Source organism: Protopterus annectens, chromosome 3.part1, assembly GCF_019279795.1.
Source record: "Protopterus annectens isolate FY-2018-M chromosome 3.part1, PAN1.0, whole genome shotgun sequence".
Lineage (NCBI taxonomy): Eukaryota > Metazoa > Chordata > Ceratodontiformes > Protopteridae > Protopterus > Protopterus annectens.
In genome coordinates this window covers 1,441,477,027-1,441,502,987 of record NC_056732.1, presented here as the reverse complement: position 1 = coordinate 1,441,502,987, position 25,961 = coordinate 1,441,477,027, and the positions used below count along the sequence as shown (strand labels likewise).

General features: G+C 40.3%; 1 protein-coding gene across 1 annotated transcript in view; it reads right to left on the bottom strand.

Moving 5' to 3' along the window:
• The window catches only part of FAM171A1 (family with sequence similarity 171 member A1), a 1,600,715-nt gene that overhangs the window by 135,309 nt on the left and 1,439,445 nt on the right, over positions 1–25,961 (bottom strand). Inside the window, exon 6 of the mRNA XM_044067505.1 lies at positions 15,240–15,356. Within this exon, the coding sequence (XP_043923440.1) occupies positions 15,240–15,356 (117 nt within the window). The remainder of the gene's footprint in view (positions 1–15,239; positions 15,357–25,961) is intronic.

Here is a 25,961-nt window from a genome sequence, read left to right as displayed (position 1 = left end):
TGTTCCCTCATTTCATGCAAAGTTTCCCCAAAAGAGAAATCCTCAGGGGGAGAAGCTGAAGGAATGGAGTCTTCAGCATCAGAATCCTCATAAGGAGGGAAAGAATATTCCTGATCAGAAGAAGAAACTGAGGAAACAGAAGCCTGATCAGAGGAATCATAATAAACATCCTGCCTTGGCCTTTTATCTGGAGGGGGATGCGAACCCCTAATCATAGTAAGTAAATCCTCCGCCATCTTGAGTAACTGTTTCTGTGACTTGGGAGCCGGTTCAGAAGAGGCCTGTGATGTAGTCTTTGATTTAGAAGGAGTCTTTGCCTTTGTCTTTGGCTTTGCCTTTATTAGAAGCTGAGTAGGCCTGAAAACCCCTTCGGAAGCCGGTACCTGCACAGCGGCTCCGGACCCATCCGAAGGAGCATTGTCCGAAGGTCCTGCAACAGAAATATTTAAAGGCCTGGTTGGCTCCTCATGAGAGTTCATTTCGGCCGCCGGTTCTGAAATGGCCGATGACAGGGGCTGCAAAAGCACCTCACTGACGACGGCCTAACCTGAAGCTGGCTCCGCTTGTGCGCTATCATCAGATTTGGACCTCGGAGGCCTGTCTTTATCCTTGCGACGTTTGTGAACTCCGGTAGCCGGAACCGTATCCGACGCCATTTTGTAGTTAAAGCACCTACCGAAGTAATGAAAAGCAAAATCGTACCTTCGCTTAATTGTACGTTGATTGAATCTAGCACAAAACCGACAACTAGCTACATCGTGGTCAGGGCCTAAGCAAGGAATGCAGTAAGAATGAAAATCCTTATGAGGTATTTGCTTCCCACATGAAATACAATTAACTTTTTCTGACATCGGAGTGGAGCAAGTAAAAAGTTTCCCCAACGGGGTACTTAGCTTTGAGTGGAGAAGAAAATCTTCGGACTGAAGTATATCAGAGAAAATCGTCAGGAGTCAGCCGACCGGCACTTGCGAACTGCTATCACTGCATGGCAAGAAAGACTGGAGAAGATGGCGTCGGCTGTCAGCTTTGTACTCCTGGCGCTCTGACGTCAGGGAGCATGGTTAAACAGCCGACGCCAGACCCAGACTTTGGGATTCTGGCCGACCGAGGGCTGCCTGCCGGCAGGGGAGAACCCTACAGTCATGACTGCAACAGTGAAACACGATGAACATCTGTGCTTCCTTCAACAGATCTACTTATTAGTATAGAGGTGGGAAATGCTATGGAATCAGCAGCAAGCTTGAGAAAGAGCAGATGGGGAACAAGATTTAAGTTTACGAAGAAGACATTTGATAAAGGAGGTGGGAATGGGTTTAAGAGAGAAAGGGCTTTTGATAATATAGGGGGAAGAGTTGGGGGGACTGGAGTTATGGCCAGAGTGCATTAGTTTGCGGATGGTGTCTATGAAGTGGTTACTGAGCAGGGTTGCAGTCTCTAGTGGTGTGTTATTAGGGAAGGGAAAATCAATCTTTTGTTCATACTGTGGCATCATCCTCAGTGATGGTAATATGCTTCTTAGTATTAGGCTCATACCAGCCTAAGATACAGTCAGAGCACCACAGGGTCTCTCTTCATATAGTCCAGGGAGGTACATCTCCAGTCATTTACACCTACATGGACTATGATGGACGCATACTGGTACCTCTGGTACAGTGACTCGAGTGCATGCTTGATCCTCACAAGGAGAACATTTTCTAGATGACTATTTGTAACTGCTAGCAGAGTGAATATGGATATTTTATTTTCTGCTATTTGGATTCGTTGTGTATTACATGAACCATATACCCAAATGTGCTGCAGGAGAGAGAAGCTGGAAAACATGGTAATGCAGTTTTAGTGTTTTCAAGATTGGCTGTGAAACTTCAGTATGATTATTAAAGTTTACTAGAAAGTCAAGTGTCATGCCCAGATATTTTTGCTTAGTGACATTAAAGAAAACATGATTCCTTAATGTCTGTTGCTAGTGTAAGAAGCTTTTTTTATTGATTGAGAATATCATGACAATTGTTTTGTGGTAATTGCCAAAAGTCTGAGTATAGCCACTGGTATAGCTCAGAGAATTTAACTTAAGACCTTGTGACTTAGGTCTTACTGCATAGTGTTTACTGGGATGGTCCAAATGGGTAGACAAGCTGCCCCGTTTCAGTGAAGGCCAGGGGAGAAAAGCTCCATAACAAAATAAGTCAACAGTAATGTAATAGTTAATGCATTTTAGACAATAAACAAATACATTTTAGGTCAATATAAGTTAGTCAAAGTCTGATAAAAGATTATGGAAAACAGTACACAGTAGAATACAAATGTCATACAGTGTTACATTTGAGGACAAGAAAATGAAAACAGATACTATCTGTTACAAAGCTTTATGCCAGAAAAATGTTTTCAAATTGTGAGGCTGACAATAAGCATAGAAGGTTCTTTGACATACAAAGAGCAGTAGACCAGACTGTGGTTATTATAGCCATAGGAGAACAAGAGTAAAGGAATATGATTAACTATTTATTCAGAGGTTATATAGACAGTAGAGAGGCCTAGGAAGGGAGGTTGAGGGAGAAAGGCAACATTTAGGCGATGCCACAAGAGGTGCAATTGCATAGCGAAGTATTTTTAGATGACCCTTTAAGTGGAGTTTAAAATACTTACTGTTTTTTTTTAATATTCTGAGAGAGGGGGGTACAGAATTCCAGGTTTTAGGTGACAGGAGGAGTATAGTGAATCTCCAGCAGTGATATAGTTACAGTCGGCAACATCTTGTCAGAAAAGCAAAGTGGGACTGTAGAGATGAAGAATGTTGCTTAGAATAGAGCTTTTGTGTCAGGACAAGTTGTGGGCTGGTTAAACAGTGCCTTAATTCCAGCCATTGAAGTCTCTCTAGTGCAAGGCAGTGATGCGCCCTATAATAATGGTTGGAAGCAAATTTTGCAATTTTATCAAGTAAGGGGAGCTGACAGGATTGTAAACTGATGAGTATGGAGCATAGAATATAGGACGTAGGAATGAGAACAGACTTATCCTAACCTGCTCTTTTAGGTACGGTTTGGCTCTACAGAGGGCTCCTAATTTTCAAAGGGTTTTCTTTACAGCCTGTTTTATGTGGCAGTTGAATTTTAGATTTTCATCGATAGTAACCCCTAGTAGTTTGTCATGGGTTACCACTTCTCTCTTGGTATTGTTTGATGATAGAATTGAGAAGGATTTTTTTTTTAGTCAGATAGCTGGTTAGGGAAGAATATAAGAAATATGGATTAAATAACCACTATCCAAAAGCAAATTATTCTGAAACCACACAAAAGACCAGTGAAAACAGCTCTACTTTCCAAGTATGGTTTGTGTGGTGGTTTGTGTGGTTTCAGAATAAGAAATATGGATTGTTTGCAGTTTAGAAAAAACTCTGAGTCAGTTAGCCAAGTCGCAATCTGTGAGAAAGCTTCTTGGGTGTACTGTCATACTTTAACCACGTTTTTTGGCAGAACAGATGCTTATGGAATCATCTGCATATTGGATGATGAAGCTTGTTTGGTTGCTAAATGCAGGTAATTAATGACTATATTAAAAAGTAGTGGACCTAATATACAGCCCTGTGTGACTCTCACCGTTACTGGTAGAAAGGAAGAGATGTTGCTTTGTTACTCTACAGAGCTTGTCTGTTTGAGAGGCAACTGTTAAATTAGGACATTAAAAGTTTACCAAAGTCTAGAGAAAACACCGCGTAAAGTAATTTCAGGTGTGACACCATGCTGAAGGCTTTGGACAGATCAATGAATATGAAGAGACAAGGTTATTGCTGTTTCTTTTTTGATTTACTGCTGTAACAAAGCTTATTATTGCAGTGGTGGTGCTGTGATGTGGACAGAAACAATGCTGTGTAGAGGAAAGCAGTGAATTTTCAGAAATGTAGTTAAGAACTTTGGATGTTGTACACTACGTGTTTTACACAGAGGAAATAGGATGGCTATGGGCCTGTAACTGAACAGGTCAGGGGAGTTTCCACCCTTATGTAGGTGAACTATGTAGTATTTTTTTCCAGAGTGGGAACATATCTTTCCTTGAGCGACTTGTTTATTAAGCTGGAGACAGGGTATGTCCTAGCATCTGCAGCTATTTGGATGTATTTATCTGGTACACTGCTTTGGGGAAGGGTGGTGGACTTAAAAATTGTTTGTAGTTTTCTGCTAGTGGAGGTTAGGATGCGTGGAAGTTTGAGAGCTTGGGAATGAGCTGTGGGGTCTGGCGATATTCTGTACACCTTCTTCACAAAAATACAACTGGAAACCTTTGCACATAAATGTTGATTGCCTGCTTATCAGTGTGGATAACCTAAAAAAAAGTAGTTTTGTACCTACCATAAATGTAGATGTTCGAGTGTTCACACTGCTGCATTAATTACACTTGGGTTATCCTGCCGTCAGGCGGTCCCACAGTCGGCCAGAGTTCCGAAGTCTTGGTCCGGCATTGGTTGCTGTCGCTTCTTCCCTGACGTCAGTGCGCCAGGGGTATATAAGATGCATCCAATGCCATTTTCTTCAGTTTTTCTTGCCCCAGATGTCAGGTGCCCCCCCCCCCCCCCCCCCCAAGTAGCTAGGCAATACATATTGCAAATAAAACATATATAAAAAAATAAAAACAATACCTTCAGTTACAAGCAAATACACCACAAAGGTTGTATAGGATAGAAAGGTATAGATAAGTCCAGCTAGGACAGAGGGGATGGAGGGAGGGTAACCTGGACTGCAGCAGTGTGAACACTTGAACATCTACATTTATGGTAGGTACAAAACTGTACTATGTTCATCGTGTTACACTGCTGCAGTCATTACACATGGGTAGAATCTCAAAGCTAAGGTTGGGTGGCTGGTCTATAAAGCGTTAGGATTGGCTATGAGGCCCTGCAGAACTGCAGTGGCAAATCCTGCTCTGGATTTAGAGTAAAGAGGCAAGTGGTAATGCTTGGTAAAGGTGTGCACTGAACTCCAAGTTGCCGCCTCCAAAATTTCCTTGATTGGTACTCCTCTGAGAAAGGCTGTTGAAGTGGCTGTTGGTCTGGTAGAATGTTATTAGGGACTGCTTTTCCATGCTGTGTTGTAGCAGTAACGAATACAGTGTACTATCCATTTGGAAATAGTCTGCTTTGAGATAGCCTTGTCCTGTGATCCTGCAGCATATGCTACAAACAGTTGTTCAATTTTCCTGAAAGCTTTTGTTTTGTCCAAGTAGAAGCGTAGCTGTCTGTGTATGTCCAAGGAGTGGAGAGGTTTCTCCCCTTTATTCTGGGGGTTTGGATAAAAAGTTGGCAAATGGATGGTTTGGTTAAGAGCCACACTAGATACCACCTTTGGCATAAAGGTAGGGTTTGTCCTTAAAGAAACCCTGTCCTGATGAAATATTATAAAAGGTTCCACTGCCATTAATGCCTGTAGCTCTGAGACTCTTCGTGCTGAAGTTACTGCCAAGGGCAGATCCAAAACAAAATTGAGGTCCCAAGTTGGTGTTGGTGCTCTCCGGGGCGGTCTTATGTTTTTAGCCCCTCTGAGGTACTGCTTTAGCAAGGGATGAGAGAATAAAGGAGGATCCATGTTGTAATGAGCTGAAATAGCAGAGGCATGGATCTTAATTGATGAGAAGGATAGGCCTTTGTCCAGCATCTCAGTTAATTATTGTAAAATCTGAGGAATGTTTGGGACAAGAGGGTCAAAGCTTTGAGCCTGGTTCCAGGCACAGAATCTCTTCCATTTTTCTGAGTAAGATTTCCTGGTGCTAGGCCTCCTGGCCTTCAAAATGACATCCATAACAGCTTTAGATAGAGGTGCTGCCTGTCTGACTAATGAATCTGCCATGCAGCCAGGTTTAGGGTTTTGAGCTAACCGTGCAGATCTGATTGTTTTGTTGAGTCAGAAGGTGTGAAATTTGAAGCAAAATCCATGGTGGGCCTTGAGCTAAGTTCTTTAAGATTGGGTACCAGAGCTGGCATGGCCAGTCTGGAGCAATCAGGATCATCGGTGTTTTTTCTTGTCTGGCTTTTAGGAGTACCTTTGAAAGTAGAGGCAGTGGTGGGAAGGCATAGACTTTTAGGCTTTTCCAGCTGAACGAAAGAGCATCCACTTTCCATGCTTGTGTGTGGTAAGTCCTTGTACAGAATTTTTGTAGTTGGCAATTTAGTGGGGAGGCAAAAAGATTTATGTCTGGGCACCCCCATTTTTGTGTTACCATGCTGAAGATTTGTGGATTCAGTTTCCATTCGTGAGGGTCCATGATATTTCTGCTTAGATAGTCTGCCAGAGTATTTTTCTTTCCTGGCAGGAATTGTGCTTGCAGATGAACTTGATAAGTTAGAGCTGTGTTCCACACGGTCATGGCTTGCCTGCACAGGGGATATGAATGGGTGCCCACTTGCTTGTTTATGTACCACATTACTGTGGTGTTGTCTTGTCTTTAGTAATAATAGCCCTGGATGCAGAAGGTCCTTGAAAGCTGTTAGGGCATTTTGAACAGCCAACATCTCTTTTTGATTGATGTGAAGATGCATTTGGTCTGTGGTCCACTTGCCCTGAATACATTTTCCTGCCATGTGTGCTCCCCAGGCGTAATCCGAAGCATCTGTTGTTAGAGTCTTCCTGGCTGTGGGTAGAGTGAAAGGCTGACCCTTGTTGAGGTGACATGCCTGTGCCCACCATCGAAACTCCTGTTGTAGGCAGGGAATTACTGGTATTACTGTTTCTAAACTGTGAGAGTGTTGAGTCCAAACACTTTTTAGGTACCATTGTAATTTCCTCATATGCAGTCTGGCATATGGAATTAGTAGTATGCAGGATGCCATGAATCCCAGGGCCTGCAGAATTTTTCTTGCAGGGAGATGGGACTTTTTTGCCAGCAATTGAAAATATTGAGTCAGTTGTCCTTGCTTGTCTGGCATGAGAAGCCATCTGGGCCGTTGTACTTGAGCTGGCACCCAGGAATATTATCTGTTGTGAGGGCACTAGCTTTGACTTCTTTTCGTTTACTGTGTACCCTAGAGAAATTAGAAACCTTTTTACAAATGTCAGATGCTTTAGAAGAATGTCCTTTCTCTCTGCTTGAATGAGGCAGTCGTCCAGGTATGGATATATCTGAATTCCTTTTTGTCTGCAAAATGCAATTACTGGTGCCAGGCACTTTGCAAAGACCCTGGGCGCAGGAGATAAGCCAAAGGGCAGTGCAGGGAATTGGTAGTGCATTGTACCAGCTTTGAATCTGAGGTATCTTCTGCAATCTTGTCTGATAGGGACATGCAGGTATGCCTCTTTGAGGTCCAAAGTAACAAGCCAAGCATTCTTGCCCAGCATGGGAAGAAGCTTCTGTAGTGTCAACATTTTGAATTTCGGAACATCCAGGTAAGTATTTAGAGTTGAATGGTCTAGTATGGGTCTCCAGGCTTTGTCCTTTCTGGGGACCAGGAAGAGTCGAGTGAAATCTTTGTCCTTGTTCCTGCTGTGGTACGTTTTGAATAGCTCTCATGTCCATAAAGGCTGAAATTTGTTTTTGAGCCTCTGCCCATTGATTTTGTGGCAGGTTTGGCATTCCTTTTAGCCTTGGTAAAGTGTGAAAGTGGAACCTGTAACCTTGAGACACAATATTCAGAACCCATTTGTCTTGGGTGATTGTTTGCCAATTTTGAGAAAAAAGTGCTAGTTTCCCCCCTAAGGGGGCTGCCAAAAGGGAAGTGCTTGGCATACGAAGGGGGAAGTCATTGGGACTGTTTCCTGTAAGGTTGAGACTTGTCCTCACCTCCTTTTGGGGTTGAGGTACCCCACTGTCGTTGTCTGTAAGAGCCTTGGGGTTGAGATCTGCCTCTTGGGCATCTGTATCTGCCTCTCTGTGGCCTGTCTGACACTGGAAAGGACCAATTCTTTGTAGGCCAATTTCTGCTAAATCGAGGTGGCTGTACCTGTAAGAAATCTTTGACTGTTTGTATAGATTTAGCTTTATCCTCAATTTTCTTTAACACCTCTTCTGCCTTAACACCAAACAAGGTGTCATGCTGTAAAGGAGCATCCAATAATTTTGCCTTAACATGATCAGGTAAACTCTGTTCTTTTAACCAAGCATGTCTTCGAATCACAGAACCTGTAACTGCGTCTCTACAAGAGGCCTCTAAAGAATCAAAATCACATTGCAGAGTATGTTTTCCCACCTGTTCAACTGCATGCAATAAATCCTGCATTTCTTTATAGTCAGGAGCTTCTGAGCTTGTAAGCATTTTCTGTTTTAACTGAGCCATTAAATATTGTTGGTACTTAAGCATGTGAAACTGGCAATTTAAAGCCCTTACTGCTAAAGTTGCAGAAGCGTAAACTTTCTTCCCCCATCTATCCAGTGCTCTAGAATCTCTGTCAGAGGGGACTGGATTTTTGGCAATGGAAGCCTTAACCCCTTTGGGTCCCTGGGAAATGGTTTCTGGGTCAGCAGAAGGGTTTTTATAAAGAAACTTGCGAGAGTCAGGGACTCTATAGTACCTATCTGGTTTGGCTGGTGCAGGGGGCAAAGAATCAGGAGATGAGCTGGATTCAGAGAGCACATCCTCCACAATATCTAACACAGGAGGAATAGCAAGGGGCATGTGCTGAGGCAATAAAAGAAGTCCCTGAGCCTTTTCTTGGATTCTGAATAATCCTGACTTTCCCAATGGAAGTGCTCCCTCATGGTATGTAAAGTTTTCCCAAAAGAGTAATTCTCAGGAGGAGAGGCTGAAGGGACAGATTCTTCAGCATAAGAGTCCTCATAGGGGGGTAGAGAGTATCCTTGGTCTGAAGAGGAATCAGAGGAAATGGAAACCTGATCAGAGGAATCAGTCTGTATCCTGCCTAGGCCTTTTCTCAGGAGGGGGATGGGAACCCCTGATTAGAGCAATGAGGTCTTCGGCCATTTTGAGCATCTGTTTCTTAGGCATGGAGGACTGTCCAGGAGAATGCTGTACTTGCTTCTTTGTCTTTAATGGTGTTTTTGTCTTGGCTGTTGCTTTAATGGTAAGTTGTGAAGGTCTGAAAACACCCTCAGAAGCAGATGCCTGCTCAGCGGCTCTGGACCCATCTGAGGGATTAATTTCCGTAGGCCCAATACCTTGAGTTTCCAGAGGCCTAGTTGTCTCGACGTGGGAGTCAGTGGCGGCCTGTGGCTCTGAGGTATCGGGTGTCAGGGGCTGTGAAAGCACCTCACTGAGAACCAGCGACTGGCCTAGAAGAGGCTTCGTCATCGGTTTTGGACCTTGGATGCCTGTCTTTATCCTTATCTTTGCATTTTTTATGAATTGCGGTCGTCGGTTATTCCGACGGCATTGTATACTTGAACCTTCGGCCAAAGTAGTGCAAAGCAAAATCAAAACGTCGTTTTATAGTGCGTTTGTTAAATCTAGCACAAAACTGACAACTAGTGACATCGTGATCAGGGCCTAGGCATGGAATACAGTAAGAGTGGAAGTCCTTATGAGGTATTTGCTTCCCACAAGAAATACAATTAACTTTTTCTGACATCGGTCTGAGGCAAGAAAAAAGTTTCCCCAACAGGGTACTTAGCTTTATTGAAAACTTCGGATCTGAAATTCGACTTTGAAAATCTCAGGAGTCGGCCGACCGGCACTTGCGAACTGCTTTTGCTTCGGGCACCGCGCGGCAGGAAAGACCGAAGAAAATGGCGTCGGATGCATCTTATATACCCCTGGCACACTGACGTCAGGGAATAAGCGACAGCAACCGATGCCGGACCAAGACTTTGGAACTCTGGCCGACTGCGGGACCGCCTGACGGCAGGATAACCCAAAGTGTAATGACTGCAGCAGTGTAACACGGTGAACATCCAGATACTGCTCTCTTTTGACATTACAAAATGCCAGATTATCTTACATTTCCACACTTGTTAATCAACGATTTGCTCTCATTAGAATTTCCTCCAATAAGATACTGAATGCCAACACTACTATTCTAAATACAAGATGAAAAGCCAACTCAAAACATTTACATTTTATATATGTACTGCATTCCTCACTCAGAATTTTTCGAATATCATCCTCTATTGCAAAACTGAGCAGAGTACAGTTTAGGTTCATAAGTGATTACTAGGCTGATGGCACAAGAGCCTTTACAAGCCTAGCCAATAATACCCAGGATATGACAATATTATATCTTAATTCCCCAGATATGAAATAGGGTAGTATCAAGGTAGTGGGTCTTTGGGTCACTTTATAGACTACTTCTGTTCATAAGGGATCTGGGTTGTACCCCAGGAATGAATGTATGGTTTCCCATCCATTTATCCAAATTATTTTTGAAGAGAGTGAGGGACAGGCTTTGTTATATGAAGATGGGAAGTTTATTCCATAGATGAGGTAGCCTTTGGGATACAAATCTACATCTCCAGCAAGTTAAGAGTCACAAATAAGGTTCAGGTCCATGGAACACGCAACGCTCATATAATTTTTCGCACAAATATGTAATATTTTCATCAGGGCTGGATTAGAGAATGCCTTGTAAGTCAGGCATAAGTCACCTCTCAATAAACAATATGAGATGGCATAAAGGGATTCTCCTTTAGTTGGTCTGCATAAGATAGGAGTCTTGTGCTTTGTAGTTTTCTTTGAGTGAGACACCTCTGGGGTCACTCCAGGTGGTGTAAGTGCCAGGTTAGGTACATGCAGAAGGGAGCACTGTACTCGTTTATGGGCCTGATGAGAGCAGAGTACAATGGCACTATGACTTCCTTTGACCTTGATGCCATGCCTTTAACTTAGAAGTTGAGCCTCACAGAAGGACATCCTCACTACTGTAGCTACTCGTGGTCAAAGTTTGGATTACTGTCTATCTGTGTTCCTAGGTCCTACACCACTGGGTCCACTTTTAGGGGTGTGTTGTCACTATTATAATTTGCAGGAATATCTGATTTACCGAAGGGTACGACTATGCATTTTTTACATTTAGTCTCCAGCTGACGATACAGGGATTCATGTCTAACACAGTAATTTTATCTATGATCCCTGAGTACAGGACTGTGTTTAAAGCTATAGCCAAGGTCTAGATAAGTGGTGCGCTCATCCATGGCCCTGTTGACTTTCTTGATGAAGTCCACTGGATTAAGCCGGCAAAACCTTCCTTTGAGAAAGCCAAATTGGATCTGGTCCAGTGTTTGGAGATTTCTTATGTTGTTATTGATCAGGTCCATGATGATTCTCTCCATAGCCTCGCAGATACCACTGGTCAAGCTTATGTGTTTGTAGTTCCCTGGGTCAGTTGATGGGCCCGTTTTGTAAAGAGGGAAAACTGTTGCAGTCATCCATTCCTCTGAAACAAAGCCCATCCAGAGGCTGTGGTTAAAGAGAGTTTTCTAATGGCCCTGGCAGATTCTGTTTTAGCTATTTAAGAAGCATTCTGAAATGTTGTTGGGAGCCATGGAGGCTGTATTTTTGGCTTTAGCGAGCGCACTAAGGACCTCTTCCCTTATAATGACTGGCAGGATGACGGCTGCGGGTATTTCTTTGGGTGTGGTAGGATGTGATGGGGGGGAGGGGTTGAACTGAACTTTCTGGCCAGCAGGTTTGCTACAGATTCAGGGTGGGTGTAAGGGTTGATTGCTTGATTAACTCGGCACATCACTGAGCGTTTCCCCTGAAGTTACGAACATAATTAAAAAAAAATCTTATGGTTGTCTTTCACCTCGGAGGATATCTTTGCCTCGTAGTTCGCTTTGGCAGATTTAACTTGCTCTCTGTTTAAACTGGTGGGCGTCTTTTTGTACAGTTTTGTCTATTCCTTCTTGGCTTTGGAAAGAATGGTTTTCCTTTTGTTGAATAGCCTACTTATGCTAGGCGTCCACCTGGGTGGTTTATTTTTGCCAGTAATCATAAGTTTGACTGACAGGTAATGACACCTCTTTATAGCTATGAATGTGGTTGTACAGTGATTTTGTGTAAGCAGAGAGCAGGCCACAGTGTCTTTTGGGTTTGGAGGGGCTTGGAAGTTTAATAAGCTGTTACTTAGTTTGAGGTAATTGGCCTTAGCAAAGTTCTTAACAGACCTCACACTGTTGTAATTAAATCAAAAGGTGCTTCAACAAAGTATTAATTTAGGGGTTTGCACACTTATGGAACCAGCATATTGTATATGTTTTTTATTTTTTTATATTTTTTCCCATAACAGATTTGTTTGTTTTTCAATTGAATTGTACAGGTTATAGGTCACATTAAGGGTGGGAAAAGTTTTGAAATGATTTATTGCGGTCTCATTTTTTTATATCACAAAAACCTGGCATTTTAACAGGGGCATGTAAACTTTTATATTCACTGTATCTCTCTCCAGCATGTTCTGTTAATGGCACAGACTAGGCCGAGATCCCTGGAGCGAGTGACTCTTGTCCCATTTGATTTGCAGATGTGCAGTATTTCCCATGTCTTACCTCCAGATCTGTAAATGTTTATCTTTAAGCAGCAGCACTTTTGTGTGTGGTGCTTTTGCTTTTCTCCATGGTTGTGAGAGTACGGAGTTAGTATATACAAGTGGAGGTGTGACAGCCACGAGTTTTCAGTCAATTGTGTTCAATGATTTGTGATTCAATCAAAGGAGCATTCAATTTGTGATATATATATATATATATATATATATATATATATATATATATATATGTATGTATAAAAGCTAACTTAATACTCTGATGCACTAATTTTATCCTTCAGTATATGTCACTTCATCACAGCTTCCCTTCAAACTCAGTCTGCCAGTTTCAACAAGGTAATTCTCCTGCATGCTTTGGGATGTCATTCCTTAATACTACTCCTGGGATAGCTTAGCACCAAGATTCTGATCTTTAGCACACCATGCATCTGCAAGCAAAATTTTATAATGGATGTCAGATGATTTACTTGGTAGTTCGTAAAATATATAAAAGTACGTACTAGCGCTGACCTAAGAAGTTTCTTTAGTGAAAGTGAATCAGTGTTCATGTTCTCTAAATAAGTGTTTCACTCCAGAAAATAAACAATAACTTCTAACTGCAATCACACCAATGCAACTGGCATAGTCAGAAAAAGAGATAGATTTGTCCTATGTCATCTGTGAAGTACGTTGCTGTTACAGTACCACCCAAACAATTAAATTTATGGACCAAATTGACTGAGGGATTGGTTTTACATTTACTTACTTATATGTTAATGTGTGAGTTCAGTCATGATGTGGGCCACAACGGGAAAGGTAAGCACAACATACATGCAGGCGCACACAAACGTAGACAATTTACTATAGCCAATCAACCAGCCTGTTTTTGGGAGGCAAGAAAGTTGAAGAAAATCAAACTCATAACAGAAAACAGGAGTATAACAAGTCAGGACTGAACTCCAGACCATGGAGCTGTGACAGCCAGAGAGTTTACCACCATAACACCTTATATTCCTTCCATTTGAATACAGTATGTTAAGATTTATTTTTCTTTCTTTATCTTAAAGAAAAAATCAACTGGAAGTTTTAAAGGCTCATCTGGACATTTCTTTCCTACCTGAGGCAACTGAACACCAAAATAGCATTTTAAGCCTTTTGATAACAAGCAAATTATTCACACTACATAACACAGAAAAATTGATCTTATTTGTGTATGTCTAAATCAGTCAACTGTGAAGGATGGATTCCTTTGTGATTATAACTCTGGTATCGAGTCTGTAATAATGGGTCTGATACTTCATCGACATATACATTAACCATGACAGAAAAAAGTTCAGAAGACTGGATTAACGCCCGGTTTACACCTCAAAGCGACAATGACAAAAAATAGATAAACAGGTTGACCACGGCTGAAGAAGCGATCAGCTGTTTTAGATCGTGAAAGCGCTTACTCTAGTTTTTTTTATTAAAGAATTCTGCTAAAAGTGAACATATATTTGGATTTTTCAGCCGTGGTCAACCTGTTTATCTATTTTTTGTCATATACATTAACCATGATGTTATGTAGTTTAATTTATCAGTCAAAGGGTTTATGACCCTTCATGTACTACAACAGTACGGTATACATTCGAGTAGGTTTTCATACCAGTAAACAAGTTGTCTGCTTTTGCGTCATGAAAATAAAAATAATCTGGCCCCAATATCTATCAGGATTACAGACGTAACAAAAGCTCCCTCTAAAGAGAACCCACCAAAGACCAGAAGGATGGAACAGGTCATCTAAGACGGACATAAGTACTCTAACTCTATTTCAGCATCAAATGGGCAATTCCCCACTGTCTGGATACTGCTTATCCAAGACACATCCTTTAGTTCTGTTAGAAGGCAGATTTAAAATAGAAGGATGGCTTAGTGCAGTTTATGAAAATTTCAGTGTTTTACTCCTACATTTTATCCATTTCTGTTTATTTTCTTACTTTTAGGTTCTTCTGTCAACTGTGAGATGTATACCGAATTATAATTTTTCATCCAATATCTCAGCTGCACAGAAATATACACCATCTCCCTTGTTATTAGTTTGTCTTCATTCCAGATCAACAGCATTCTTGTTGATACCATTAGATACATCTTCCTGATTCTTCAATAGTGACAATAAATATCTATTAAAATTATGTTCACATCAAACTTCAGATATACTTTTAACTAGTAATCTGAGAACTGAATATCAGTTAGTCTAGTTTCATCATTACCTTCTTCTCAGTTTAAATTTCTCCTAATAAAGATAAAGATGGCGAGCAGATTTGTCAGAGGCTATAAGCTTTTCCATAAACAAATATAAATTACAAACACCCACTTAACAACTATATGTAGCACAATGTGCAGCACTGTGGAGCAGCAGTTACTGTCCAGAAGTCCTTGGTTGCCCACTTGAGTTCTTGTATAGGGTGCTTTGTGTGTGGAATCTGGATATCCTCCTTGTGTCTATCTGGACTCTTGCTAGGTGCTTAGGGTCTGTGTCCATCCAGTAATGAGCTGCTATCAAGCTCAGGATTAGTTTTGCTGACAGTGCTGGGATGGACTATGCATGCCCTATAACCACAAACTGGATAAAGAGAGTACTCACAGAACAAATGCCTTTTTCAAGACATCTGTCATGCAATACTGAAAGGCTGCATTGTTTCCACAAGTACAAGCTATAATCACACTACTGGCCACAATACTGCTCTATCTGGCTATAATACTTACCCCTTTAAACTGGACACAACAGCAGCTTCTACTATTAGAAAGTGCACTCACTAAAGAGCTATGGGTCTGTAATTCATGCTCCAAACTGAACATAACTGTGCTTACCTGGGTAAACTGGAGACATGGCGGCAACCCAATAGCCCAACTGTGGTGCAATGTATGTCCAAGTAAGCTGGTTTCCTTCCTGTTGTACTAGGCCCAGACCACTCTTCAGCCATGCTCCTGTAGTATTCAAAACAAGGAAAACTGGAATTCAGAGAAGTGCCCAGAGATTCGAGTTAAAACTGTAGTAATATGTAGCAGAAGTCTAAATCACTGAAATCATATTACTCTGTTATTTCTTAGTTTGTCCTTACACTTTACTGGTACTTCCACACCTCTGTGATAATGGGAAAACTTAGTTACTATCTGGAAAACAAGAGTAGCACTTAATGGTTACCACTTTATAACTTATGCCAGTAATGTTATGGCTCCAAAGTCTGGCCTTTTCATACCCAATTTACTTTTAAGCAAAATTACAGTTTAAAAATTATGACAGCAGTACAACACTAACTATAAGAGAAATAAATACAAGTTTGTTTCTCTCTTGCTATATAGTAGTCTCACTTATTGCTATCAAAACATATCTGCATACAGACACAGCTTTTACCTTTTCCTATTAAAAGCAGTGGCAGTGTTTCTGGGATGCAATTATGTGCAAAATAGCAAGGCTGGAGAATAGAAAACCTAATTACCCAGACACGTCGGCGATCTGTTCCATTACCATCCAAGAGCTGTTTGAAACACTGCATCTTCAGACTTGTCTTCCAGCACAAGATATTGAGTCTTCACAACAGCAACTTGGTTACCTTTGAGTTGGTACCTCTGAAATTTATTAACCAGAAACCTCAAGCAAAACCCCACAAATGTATTAATCACATTGGTTTTCTTTTAATCAAATTTTTATTTTTAATTTAGAAAGGTTATCCATATACTGCATGGCAACAGAACTTTGAGGGAGGCTGCTGGGGTGGGTAAGTACACCGAGAAAGTACAGCTGTGTTGCAGTATCATTCTTAATGTGTGGGAATTATAGCACAGGTAGACATCTGACCATATGGTCAGATTTCAAGAGCTTTCAATTTCTGTGTGTAGGGCCAGATTCTTTCCAGGCCACAGACATCAGTAAGTATATGGTATAAAAGGAACAGCACATGCCACCTTCAGTTGTTCTTTTGGGAGAATGAACATGTGTTCTCCATACAGCTAAAGTACTCCTTTCATCTGGCTTTAATGTACTCTCTGGATTGGTAAGAAGATTGCTCGCCTACAATCCTTATGACTAGTATCTGACAACTGTCTTAATCCTTGTGTCACTGTCTTGCCATCTGAGTTTTTCTATGTCACCTGTTGAATCACCTTCTAGAAGCTGCGTTTCTCTTGACTTCTTGTTCTTTGTCATTGCAACTGCTTTCACCCTCATTGTTAGCCAAACAGTATTCTTTCTTAGCTTGCTCTCTCTTTTCTATCCCCTCCATCCAGCATTCCTTTACTTTGCTAATATCTTGGACTCCTGTATTCCACTGCCAACTTTCCTTATGTACCTAAACCCATACCTGGCTTAGCTGCATATCTGTTTTATAGTCTTCACACATGCTGTTTTCAGACACTGACATTCTTTAGCGGAACTTTGTTCCTCTTCTTCTTGAGATGCTACAGTCCTGAGTATTTCTTTGAGCTCCAGTGCTTTCACTACAATGTCAAGATCATCAGTTTGATCTATGGAGACCTTGGAGTCTTCTCTACCCACTGCTTGTAGGTGACTGTGACCACAACTGGTTTATTCTGGGGTAGACCATTTCACTGAGGATGACTGCATTTTTGGTTTTTCATCAATGCCCCTTCCTCACTATGAGGAAGTATAAGTTACATGTTGACCACTCTGGTGGTTGATTGTAGAAAACTGATTCTCATATCTCTTTTGTAGGAGTGTTTCTTTTTCACAGGAGGCTCCTGAATTTCTTCAGCTCAGAACCAAGCAGCCTGACCCCCCCGGAGGAGAAACTACCTTCTTTATCCAGTTGTCCTTTTAGTGAAGCTGGCAGTAAGATCCTCAGTCTAGGCATCTAAACCTTTTCTGCATCAATAGAAAGGTTTGAATGGGCAGGTATATCTTACACAGGATACCTCTGCTCTGGAACAGACTCCCCATCCAAACAAAACAAAGTTCATCCCTGTTCATATCCATGCCTAACTTGGATCTATGGATGGGAAAATTTACTTCAGGACTGTCCCCTGTACTGCTAATGGAAAGAGGCAGCTCCTAAATGCTTTATCCCATGCATGGGTCCCCACAATTTATCTATGGTATGTTCCCAGTTTTTCCTCATTAGGGGTAATATATAATTAGAACTCAAACTAGAACCACAATGAAATAAACCACACCAAAAAAAAAAAAAAACGAAGACTCTGAAAAGTAAAGTGCAAAAGACAACTTTACTGGTGTCTCCTGGTGCCTCGGCTAAAAAGCCTTCAAGGGATAATTTGTTACACCAAAAGCACAGTATTTATATTGAATAACATGATGTTAACCAGTTACACAAATTGCACATCCCCTTTCATTTAAAGTGACTTTGAACCATTAAAAATGCTTGTTAGCCCATTTCCCAGCCTTACATTCATTATTCATTCTTATTGACTAATAGTTGTATTAATTATACAAAACTTTTAAATTATAACGGATTCCTACCATTTATAGTCAACAAGCCATATCTACTTATGTTTAAATGCATGTTTGATTTGGACAAACTTTTATGAAAACACAAATTAATACCTAAATAACTTTCCATCTCCGGCATCAATATCACATGTTAATATTTACCTCCAGGTTGAGACCTGAAGAAAATAAAGTATTATAATTAATGATGAATCTGGTTTCCAAGGCTAACAGCTTTTTATAATCTTCCCCATGTTAACGTAAAGGCATGGCCAACACACTGAAAAATAAAGATGAATCTGAACCTGCATAATTTGAGCAGAAATGATATGCCACTGGACTATCTAATCTCCTGTGTCTGATGTCCCCCATATGTTCTAAAATGCATTTTTTAACTTGTCTCTTAGTTTGTCCAATATACCATCTTTTAGGTGAACAATCACAACCTAAAATATAAACTACTCCACTCGTTTGACAAGAGAACCTCTATGTGGCCCTATAAATTATCTCACTGATGCTACAACCATGCAAGTTCCTAATGTTTGAACATACCTTGCACCTACGACAGGGATGACACTCTACCTGAGCATCTGTTTTATCAAATTTCCTATTCAGTAACTGTTTCAAATTCAAACACCTCTTATATGAAAAAATTATGTGCTCCAAAAATATACCTTTATTTGATTCATCTTGCATCACAATGGGCCAAAATGTTCTAACTAACCTTGCTAAGTGGTGTGAAAAAGGGGAAAACTTGCTAACAAAATACATTTTCCTTGTACCTTCATTTGAAGATCGCTCTTCACGTCTCCTTCTTACACCTTCACCGCCTCTCTGTCGGATTCCGAAGACTCGATTTTCTGTCCTTACCAACAAATCAGGGGGAATAACCTCTACTAAATCATCTGTTCCTTACTTTCAAAAATTCTTGAAATATCCTTCGCTTATCTGATGTGTTACCAAAAATGCATTTGTATTCCCCATTAGGCAACAAATCCAGCAATTTTGTGTGTGTGTAATATATAATTATCAACCGTGGGATGGGCAAGGCCAATCTCTAACCAAAAGGGATAGGTTAATTCAATAACAAAAAGGGAAATTAGCTAGGCTTAAAATCACCTGCAAGGGCAGCTAGCTTGGTATTTTTCTATGAACCTATAAGACAGGCAGGAATCCACGTCAGTACTACTCAGTATTTTGTATTATGAAATTCCCAAATTTGTTGTTCTGTGACTGTAACCTTCTCTGTACATAATCTTCACTTTATGTCTGTGTTTTTTTGTATTGTGACGTCAGTTTGTATTTCAACTTTGCTTCCCTGGCTTCTGTTGAAAAGGGGCCTTGCATCCAGTTGGACTTTTCCAGATAACAAAGGCAATAAATGAAGTGTTAAGTTTCTCACTTTTTTAGTGTCTTCACATATCCTTCACTGACATAACAGAATTCTTTTTACTTGGCATACCTAAATACTTAATCTTACGTCTCCATAAGCAGGCATACTGCTGAACCAATTCATGTGTGGGGCACATGGTTTACTGCTAAAGCATTTGTTTTATTGCCATGTATTTTATATTCCGAAAAGGCTTAAAATTGTCTCAAAATGTTCCACATCATCAAAATGTCCTTTTCTGGATTTATCAAGTACAAAATAAAACCATCTGCAAATAATGCTGACTTTTCCTGACTACCATAATATTTATATCCTTGAATACGATAGTCACTTACTTTCTTTTGTCAATGGCTCTAAATATTAAGCAAATAAAGGAAAAGAGAATAAGCAAATAAAGTAAAAGAGGACATCCCTACCTGGTTCTTTTGTTCAAACACAGCTTATTAGAGAAGAACCCACCCTTTATGTATCCTCATCAACTATTATTTTATTGAGGGATGCAGATGTTACCATTGTCCTACTCAAAATAATCAGAGCTGACTATCATAAGCCTTCTCTACATCAAAACCCACCAATGATGGAAGGAGTCTGCTTACATTCTGCTTCCCTCTGGATATTACCACAGTTTTATTACTGCTGTCAAATGTATACCTCCCCTATACAAAAGCACACTGATCCACATCTATCAATTTTTCACCATCTTTTCCTCTCTCTTAGCTAGTGCAGACAATAGCACTTTATAATCATGGTTTAAAATTGAAATGGATTTATATGAAACTGGGCCTGAAGGGTCTTTACCCTCTTTCAGTAATATCACAGTTTTTTCCAAGTTACTGGACCCCCACTTTTTTAAAATACTGTTAGAACCTTCCGATCTATCACTTTCTTCCCTTCTATTTGCCAAGCATCCACAAGAATGCTGTCTGCTCCTGGAAATGTCTCTGCTGATTGATTATTCATCACTGTTTTCATCTCATCTCTTCCTACCTTAGCTATTAACTGCTGAGCCTGATTTTCTTTTAACTTTGACATAACTGTTCCATAAATATTTCCGTGTGTGCCCTTTCTTGGTTTCTCTATTCCTCTGCATTTATACAATTTGTTTATAACATTTCTGAAATCTCTCTAATACCTCTGTATGATCTCTGGTCATTTTTTTTTTGTTATAGGCTCCCTAAGTTTGACAACAACTCTTTCTACTTTCTGTTGCTTAAGCTTTTGTGCTCTGGAGTTATCAAAAAATACTTCTTAAAAGCAACCATTTTAAACTCATAGGTAGTTACTAGGCTATTGTCTCAAGAGTCATTTTAAGCCTACTCAAGATAAACCCAGATTTACCAAAATATTATGGATGTGTCAACCCACGGAATTTTACGAGTTACAATACAGGTTTAAACACATCAAGCAAATTATCAGACATATTAAAAATTTCTGCGTTCCCTAATAACTCAAATTATTTCCACTATCAATTCCTTAAACGTCTGTCTTTTTACCAGATAAGTTTTTTTTCTTTTATTAGTAGGAAAGTGTCAGTGTGTCATTTTTCTTTTATTACCCAACATCTTTACCCTATTTATTATTGATAAATGATCCAAAACATTTACTGAATGCATGTCAAAGCTTTCAATGAAATATATATGCCCAGAGAAATACAATTTGTATTCTAGTCTAACCCAGTTATTGCACCTTGGGGAATAATATGCAAAGTGTCCAAGTTCCTGCTACTGCAGTCACATCTTTTACAGCAAATATTCATAAATCTACCCCTCTTACATTTTCTTTTCTAGGTCTCCCCAATACATCCTTACTTCCGCAAAATGGGTTCCATTCCCCATCCATAAATACTCCTCCCTGCACAAAGCTCATCTCTCCCAAAATTCTTATAAGTTCCATAATTGTAGCTTTGGTGTAATATAAATAACTTCTTGCCCTGTCAATAACCACTTACCACCACAAATCTGCCATTACTGTCTTTTTCCCCACTTCTATAAAAATTGGAGCCCCTCTAGTAATTCATATCATCATTCCCATTTTACTTTGTCCCTGACATACTGTTGAATGTCCACCAAAAGTCCACCAAATATCCTTTCCTTTTCGATTTCACATGCTTATTCCTATCAAACTGTCTCCCCTATAACATTGCTATTTACAGGTTACACTTATAATTCAAACTTTCTCCAATTTTGTCAATACCTGTAAGCTGTAAGGCCATTTACATTCAAAGTTAATACTGAAATAGTGGCCATTACATACAAGCTATTACTGCCACCTATTATAAGTGACAGCTCATTTGAAGGCATCTGTCCAGCTTTTCGTAGACATGCACACACTGTTTGTCAAACTGATCTTTTATGTAGTTAGTTCCTCTCATCTCCACTTGAACCCAAGTAACATTTTTAGACTTTTCTTCAGTAAAAAGACAAAAAAAAAGCTAAATAGTTTTTCAGAACCTCTCACCCCTTTTCAACCAAAGACAAACGCACAGAACTATGTACACTTTACAAAAATGAAATCTCCTCCTCCAGATAACAGCTAATTCCCCAAATAAACATCTTCACCCACAAGCATTTGCTATTTTAAAATTAAGGTTATCCATGCCAAAGCTCATATTTAGAGTCTGTGTTTCCAATTACACTGATTTTATTTTGTTCTTTTCTTAGCTTTATTCCCATCCTAGATGTGAAGAACAGCTTAAATGTTTTCGGTAAACATTAACTTTTTCACTAGCCACCTTAAACTAAACTGTGCACTTTTATACTAAAGGCATTAAAGTACAAAGGTTGGTCGGGTGGCAAATACTTGTATAACATTCATTTTCTGCAGTGTAAAATTTCTTTTTCATTAAGCTGCTTGCCAATGTACCTTTAAAATTTAATTATAATGTTCTTTGTACAGTTCACTCAGTACACATTGTTCAGATCTCTGACTGTTTACACCTGCAGATTAGTCATCTCCAAGTAAAAGCAATTAGTAATAGAAAAACAGCTAGTAGACTTCACTCAATAGTGTTCAGTTCTCTCATGACTAATTGCTTGCATTAGTAGACTTAAGTGACAGTATTTACTAAATAGAAAAAATAGCTAATAACTTTTCTGTGCCTTTCATCTTGTCTTATTTTTCAAGCCTATTTGCTTTAAATCACTGCAGCTTAAACTAAGAATATTAATCTACACCAACTCCTATTAATACAGAGCAAATTATCTTAATTATACATATAATATGATTAGTAAACTTGTATTCCTCTACCCAAGCAGCCAAATAATGTATATTAACTTGATTCTTTCTAGCCTTTCTTATCTCTTTACAGTGTAAAGTATAAGTGCAACTAAGAAAAACACTTTCTTACTTTAACAAATACACTACCCACTGACAAAGATTCCCACCTCACATTTAAAACACCTCTGACTGCATACTACGGAAAAATACTTTACAATATAACATTACACTATGATTTTTTTTTTTATAAAACTGTTAGCAATACATACATTTTCTTTCTTACAGTTACTTCTCCAGTCCCTTCAGTACCCTACGGAACATTAATAACAATGCGGAGTTTATGATTTAGAGTTCACCCACCAGTTTTTAACAATTTCTCAGCCACTTATTTATTTACTTTATTTTACATTTGTTTACCGGGCTAGTCTAACTGGATACATGTCCATTTTCAGTAGAGGCCCGGGGAGATAAGCTCCTAGGTAAGACAATGAATTTAACACAATTCTATCTACGGATATAGAAGACAAATAAATTCTATTTGCAGTGCCAACTACAGGTTATCATAGTAAAAAATTAACAGTGTAGAATACAGGCATAACAAAGGATGCAGTTAAAATCCCAAAATTTACAGTGTAGAATACAGTCATAGCAAATGAAAGTAATATAGATTAGGTGTTATAGAGATAGTTAGTAGAACAAGTTTTATAAGGAAGAAGTTTCTTTAGATGAGTAGATGGGATGGGTATACTTATATTTATTATACTTATACTTATTACTGTAAAGACATATTTCACAGACCTAATCATATCTCTAATGGGACTGATGTTTTGTCTCCAGTTTACTCACTAATTTCACACTACTGCCAAGTCTTCTTCCTCATCTCCCCATACCAGTTCCAGGTTCAAGTCAATGTACTCCTGTTTCTTCCACTTCCTTTGCCTATTTTGTCGTTCATGCATTTACCTTTGGAACAATGGAAAATGTTTCACTGACAAGGTCGCTCTGGGAGCTTTACTTTCAGAAGATTGAGAAGCACAGTCCACTTCTGCTTGCTGGCTCACTCTGTTGGCTAAACTCTATTTCCTCGTTATACTTTTCTGCATCCAAACTTGTCGGATTCCCTAGGAAAAGCACTCTGAAGACAGCTGGACATCAGCAACTTGAATCTCACACCTACCTCTTGACATTCCCCAATTGCCAGGAAAACCTTGGATGTTCTTCGTGTTTCAGTGTTGCAGTCATCACACTTGAGTTATCCTGCCAAGGGTAGCTCTCAGTCGGCTTGAATACCAGAGGCTTAGTATTTCTGCGTCGGTTGCTGTCGCTACAAAACTGACGTCAGGTCGTCAGTGGTATAAAATCAGGCAGCCAACGTTATTACATCAGTCTTTCTTGCTGAGGAGTCTGAAGCAGAAGCAGTTCACACGAGTGCTGGTCGGCCACTACCTGAGTTTTCATTTCCAAATTGAAGCTGAAGTCTTCTAACGCTAAGAACCCCATTGGGGATCCTTTTTTCTTGCTCTAACAGATGTCAGAAAAAGTTAACAATTGTCTCAGCTGTGGAAAGCAAATACCACACCGAGACTTCCATTCTTACTGCATCACCTGTTTTAGGCCCAGACCACAACGTCCCTCGCTGTCGCTTTTGTGCTTTGTTCAATGCCAGAACTATACATCATCTGGCCCTTACTGTAGCTAGATATTTTCACGCTCAGTCCTCGAACTCGGATATGGCTTCGGTAAGCCATCTGACTACGGATCTTACGAAAAAAATGTAAGGATAAAGACAGAGACAGACTGCATGGGTCCAAAACTGCCGATGCATCTGTTAAGCTAGTCATCAGTTCTCCGGTCCTCAGTGAGGTGCTTTCGCAGCCCCTAATGCCCACTTCTGTGGATTCGCAGGCAGCTACAGAGACCCTTTCGGAGTGCAGTATGCCGTGAGAGTCTTCTTCGACTAAGGATCCTGTGGATGTCTCTACCTTGGATGGGTCCGGAGCCGCTGAGCAGGCACCGGCTTCCAAGGAAGTACTTTGCACTACCGATACTCAACACAAACTGACAACTTCTTTCGTGTCTTCAGTTCTTTCTAAAACAACAGTTTCTAAGGCCCAGGGTACAAACTACACCCAAAAAAATGACGACCCAAGCACAGGCACCCGCTTCCTTGCCTCAATCTCAAATGCTTAAAATGGCGGAAGACCTTATTATGCTTAAGGGAAACTAGGCTATCCCTTCCAAAAGAAAAAGAGACTTGTCCCCAGTAGTTTTATCCGAACAGGAGTCTGATGACTCTGATGCTTCTGAATATGAAGACATGCAACCCCTCTCTGCTTATGAGGATTCTGATGCAGAGGAATCCATTCCTTCTGCATCTCCACCAGAGGATTTTTTATTTGGTGGAATCCTTCATACTTTAAGGGAGCATTTCCAATGGGAATGTCAGGACTATCCGCAGTCAAAAAAGAGCCTCTGGGAATTCTTACATTTACCACAGCACAGACCCTTGGCCATTCCTCCTGTCCTGGATGTTGTTGATGATGATGTTTTTATGGAATCCAATTTGACTCCTGACACCCTTCCTCCTGCTCCCAGGAAGCCTGACAGGTACTACAGAGTCCCTGACCATCATAAATTCCTTTTCAAAAATCCTACTGCTGACCCAGAGGTCATCTCTCAAGGACCTAAAGGAATTAAAGCAACCTCAGCTAAGAATCCCACCTCCTCAGACAGGGATTCCAGAGCTTTAGACAGATGGGGTAAAAAAGTGTACACCTCTGCTACTCTTGCTATTAGAGCTCTAAATTGTCAGTTCCACATGCTGAAATATCAGCAGCATACCATGGAACTCCTCAAACAAAAAATCTCTTCCTTTCCTGCTTGTGCAGAAAATAAAGAATTACAAGAGCTTGTGCAATCTGCAAGCCAAGTTACTAAGCACACTTTGCAATGTGGCTTTGATGCTCTAGAAGCATCATGTAGGGCAGCAGTCACTGGTTCTGTCCTTAGAAGGCATGCTTGGCTTAAGGAACAGACCTTGCCAGACCGTGTCAAATCAAAATTATTGGATGCACCATTGAACAAAGACAATTTGTTTGGCACCAAGCCAAAAGAGGTCTTAAAAAAGATGGAAGAAAAAGCTAAATCTATGCAGACAGAGACTTTTTACAGGTCCAGCCTCCGAGGTTCAGTAGGCATTGCCCCTTCAAGCACTGGTCCTTTCCAGCTCCCTCCAGGCCATCTCAGCCCAGACCCAGGGGAAGCAAACCCCCCAGGACAGCAGCCCCAAGGAATGCAGAGATCTAAGCAATGGTGTTCCTCCTCTTCAAAAACAGGGAGTGCTACGCCACCCCCTTATGGTAAGAACTCACAATGACTTTACACCTCCACTCCTTATCTCTGCCCACTTGCTTGTGCCTCTAGGAGGAAAACTCTTCTTCCATGCAAACAACTGGGCCTCTATCACCAACGATCAATGGGTCCTCAAAATAGTGTCCCAGGGATACAAATTTTATTTCCACACCAA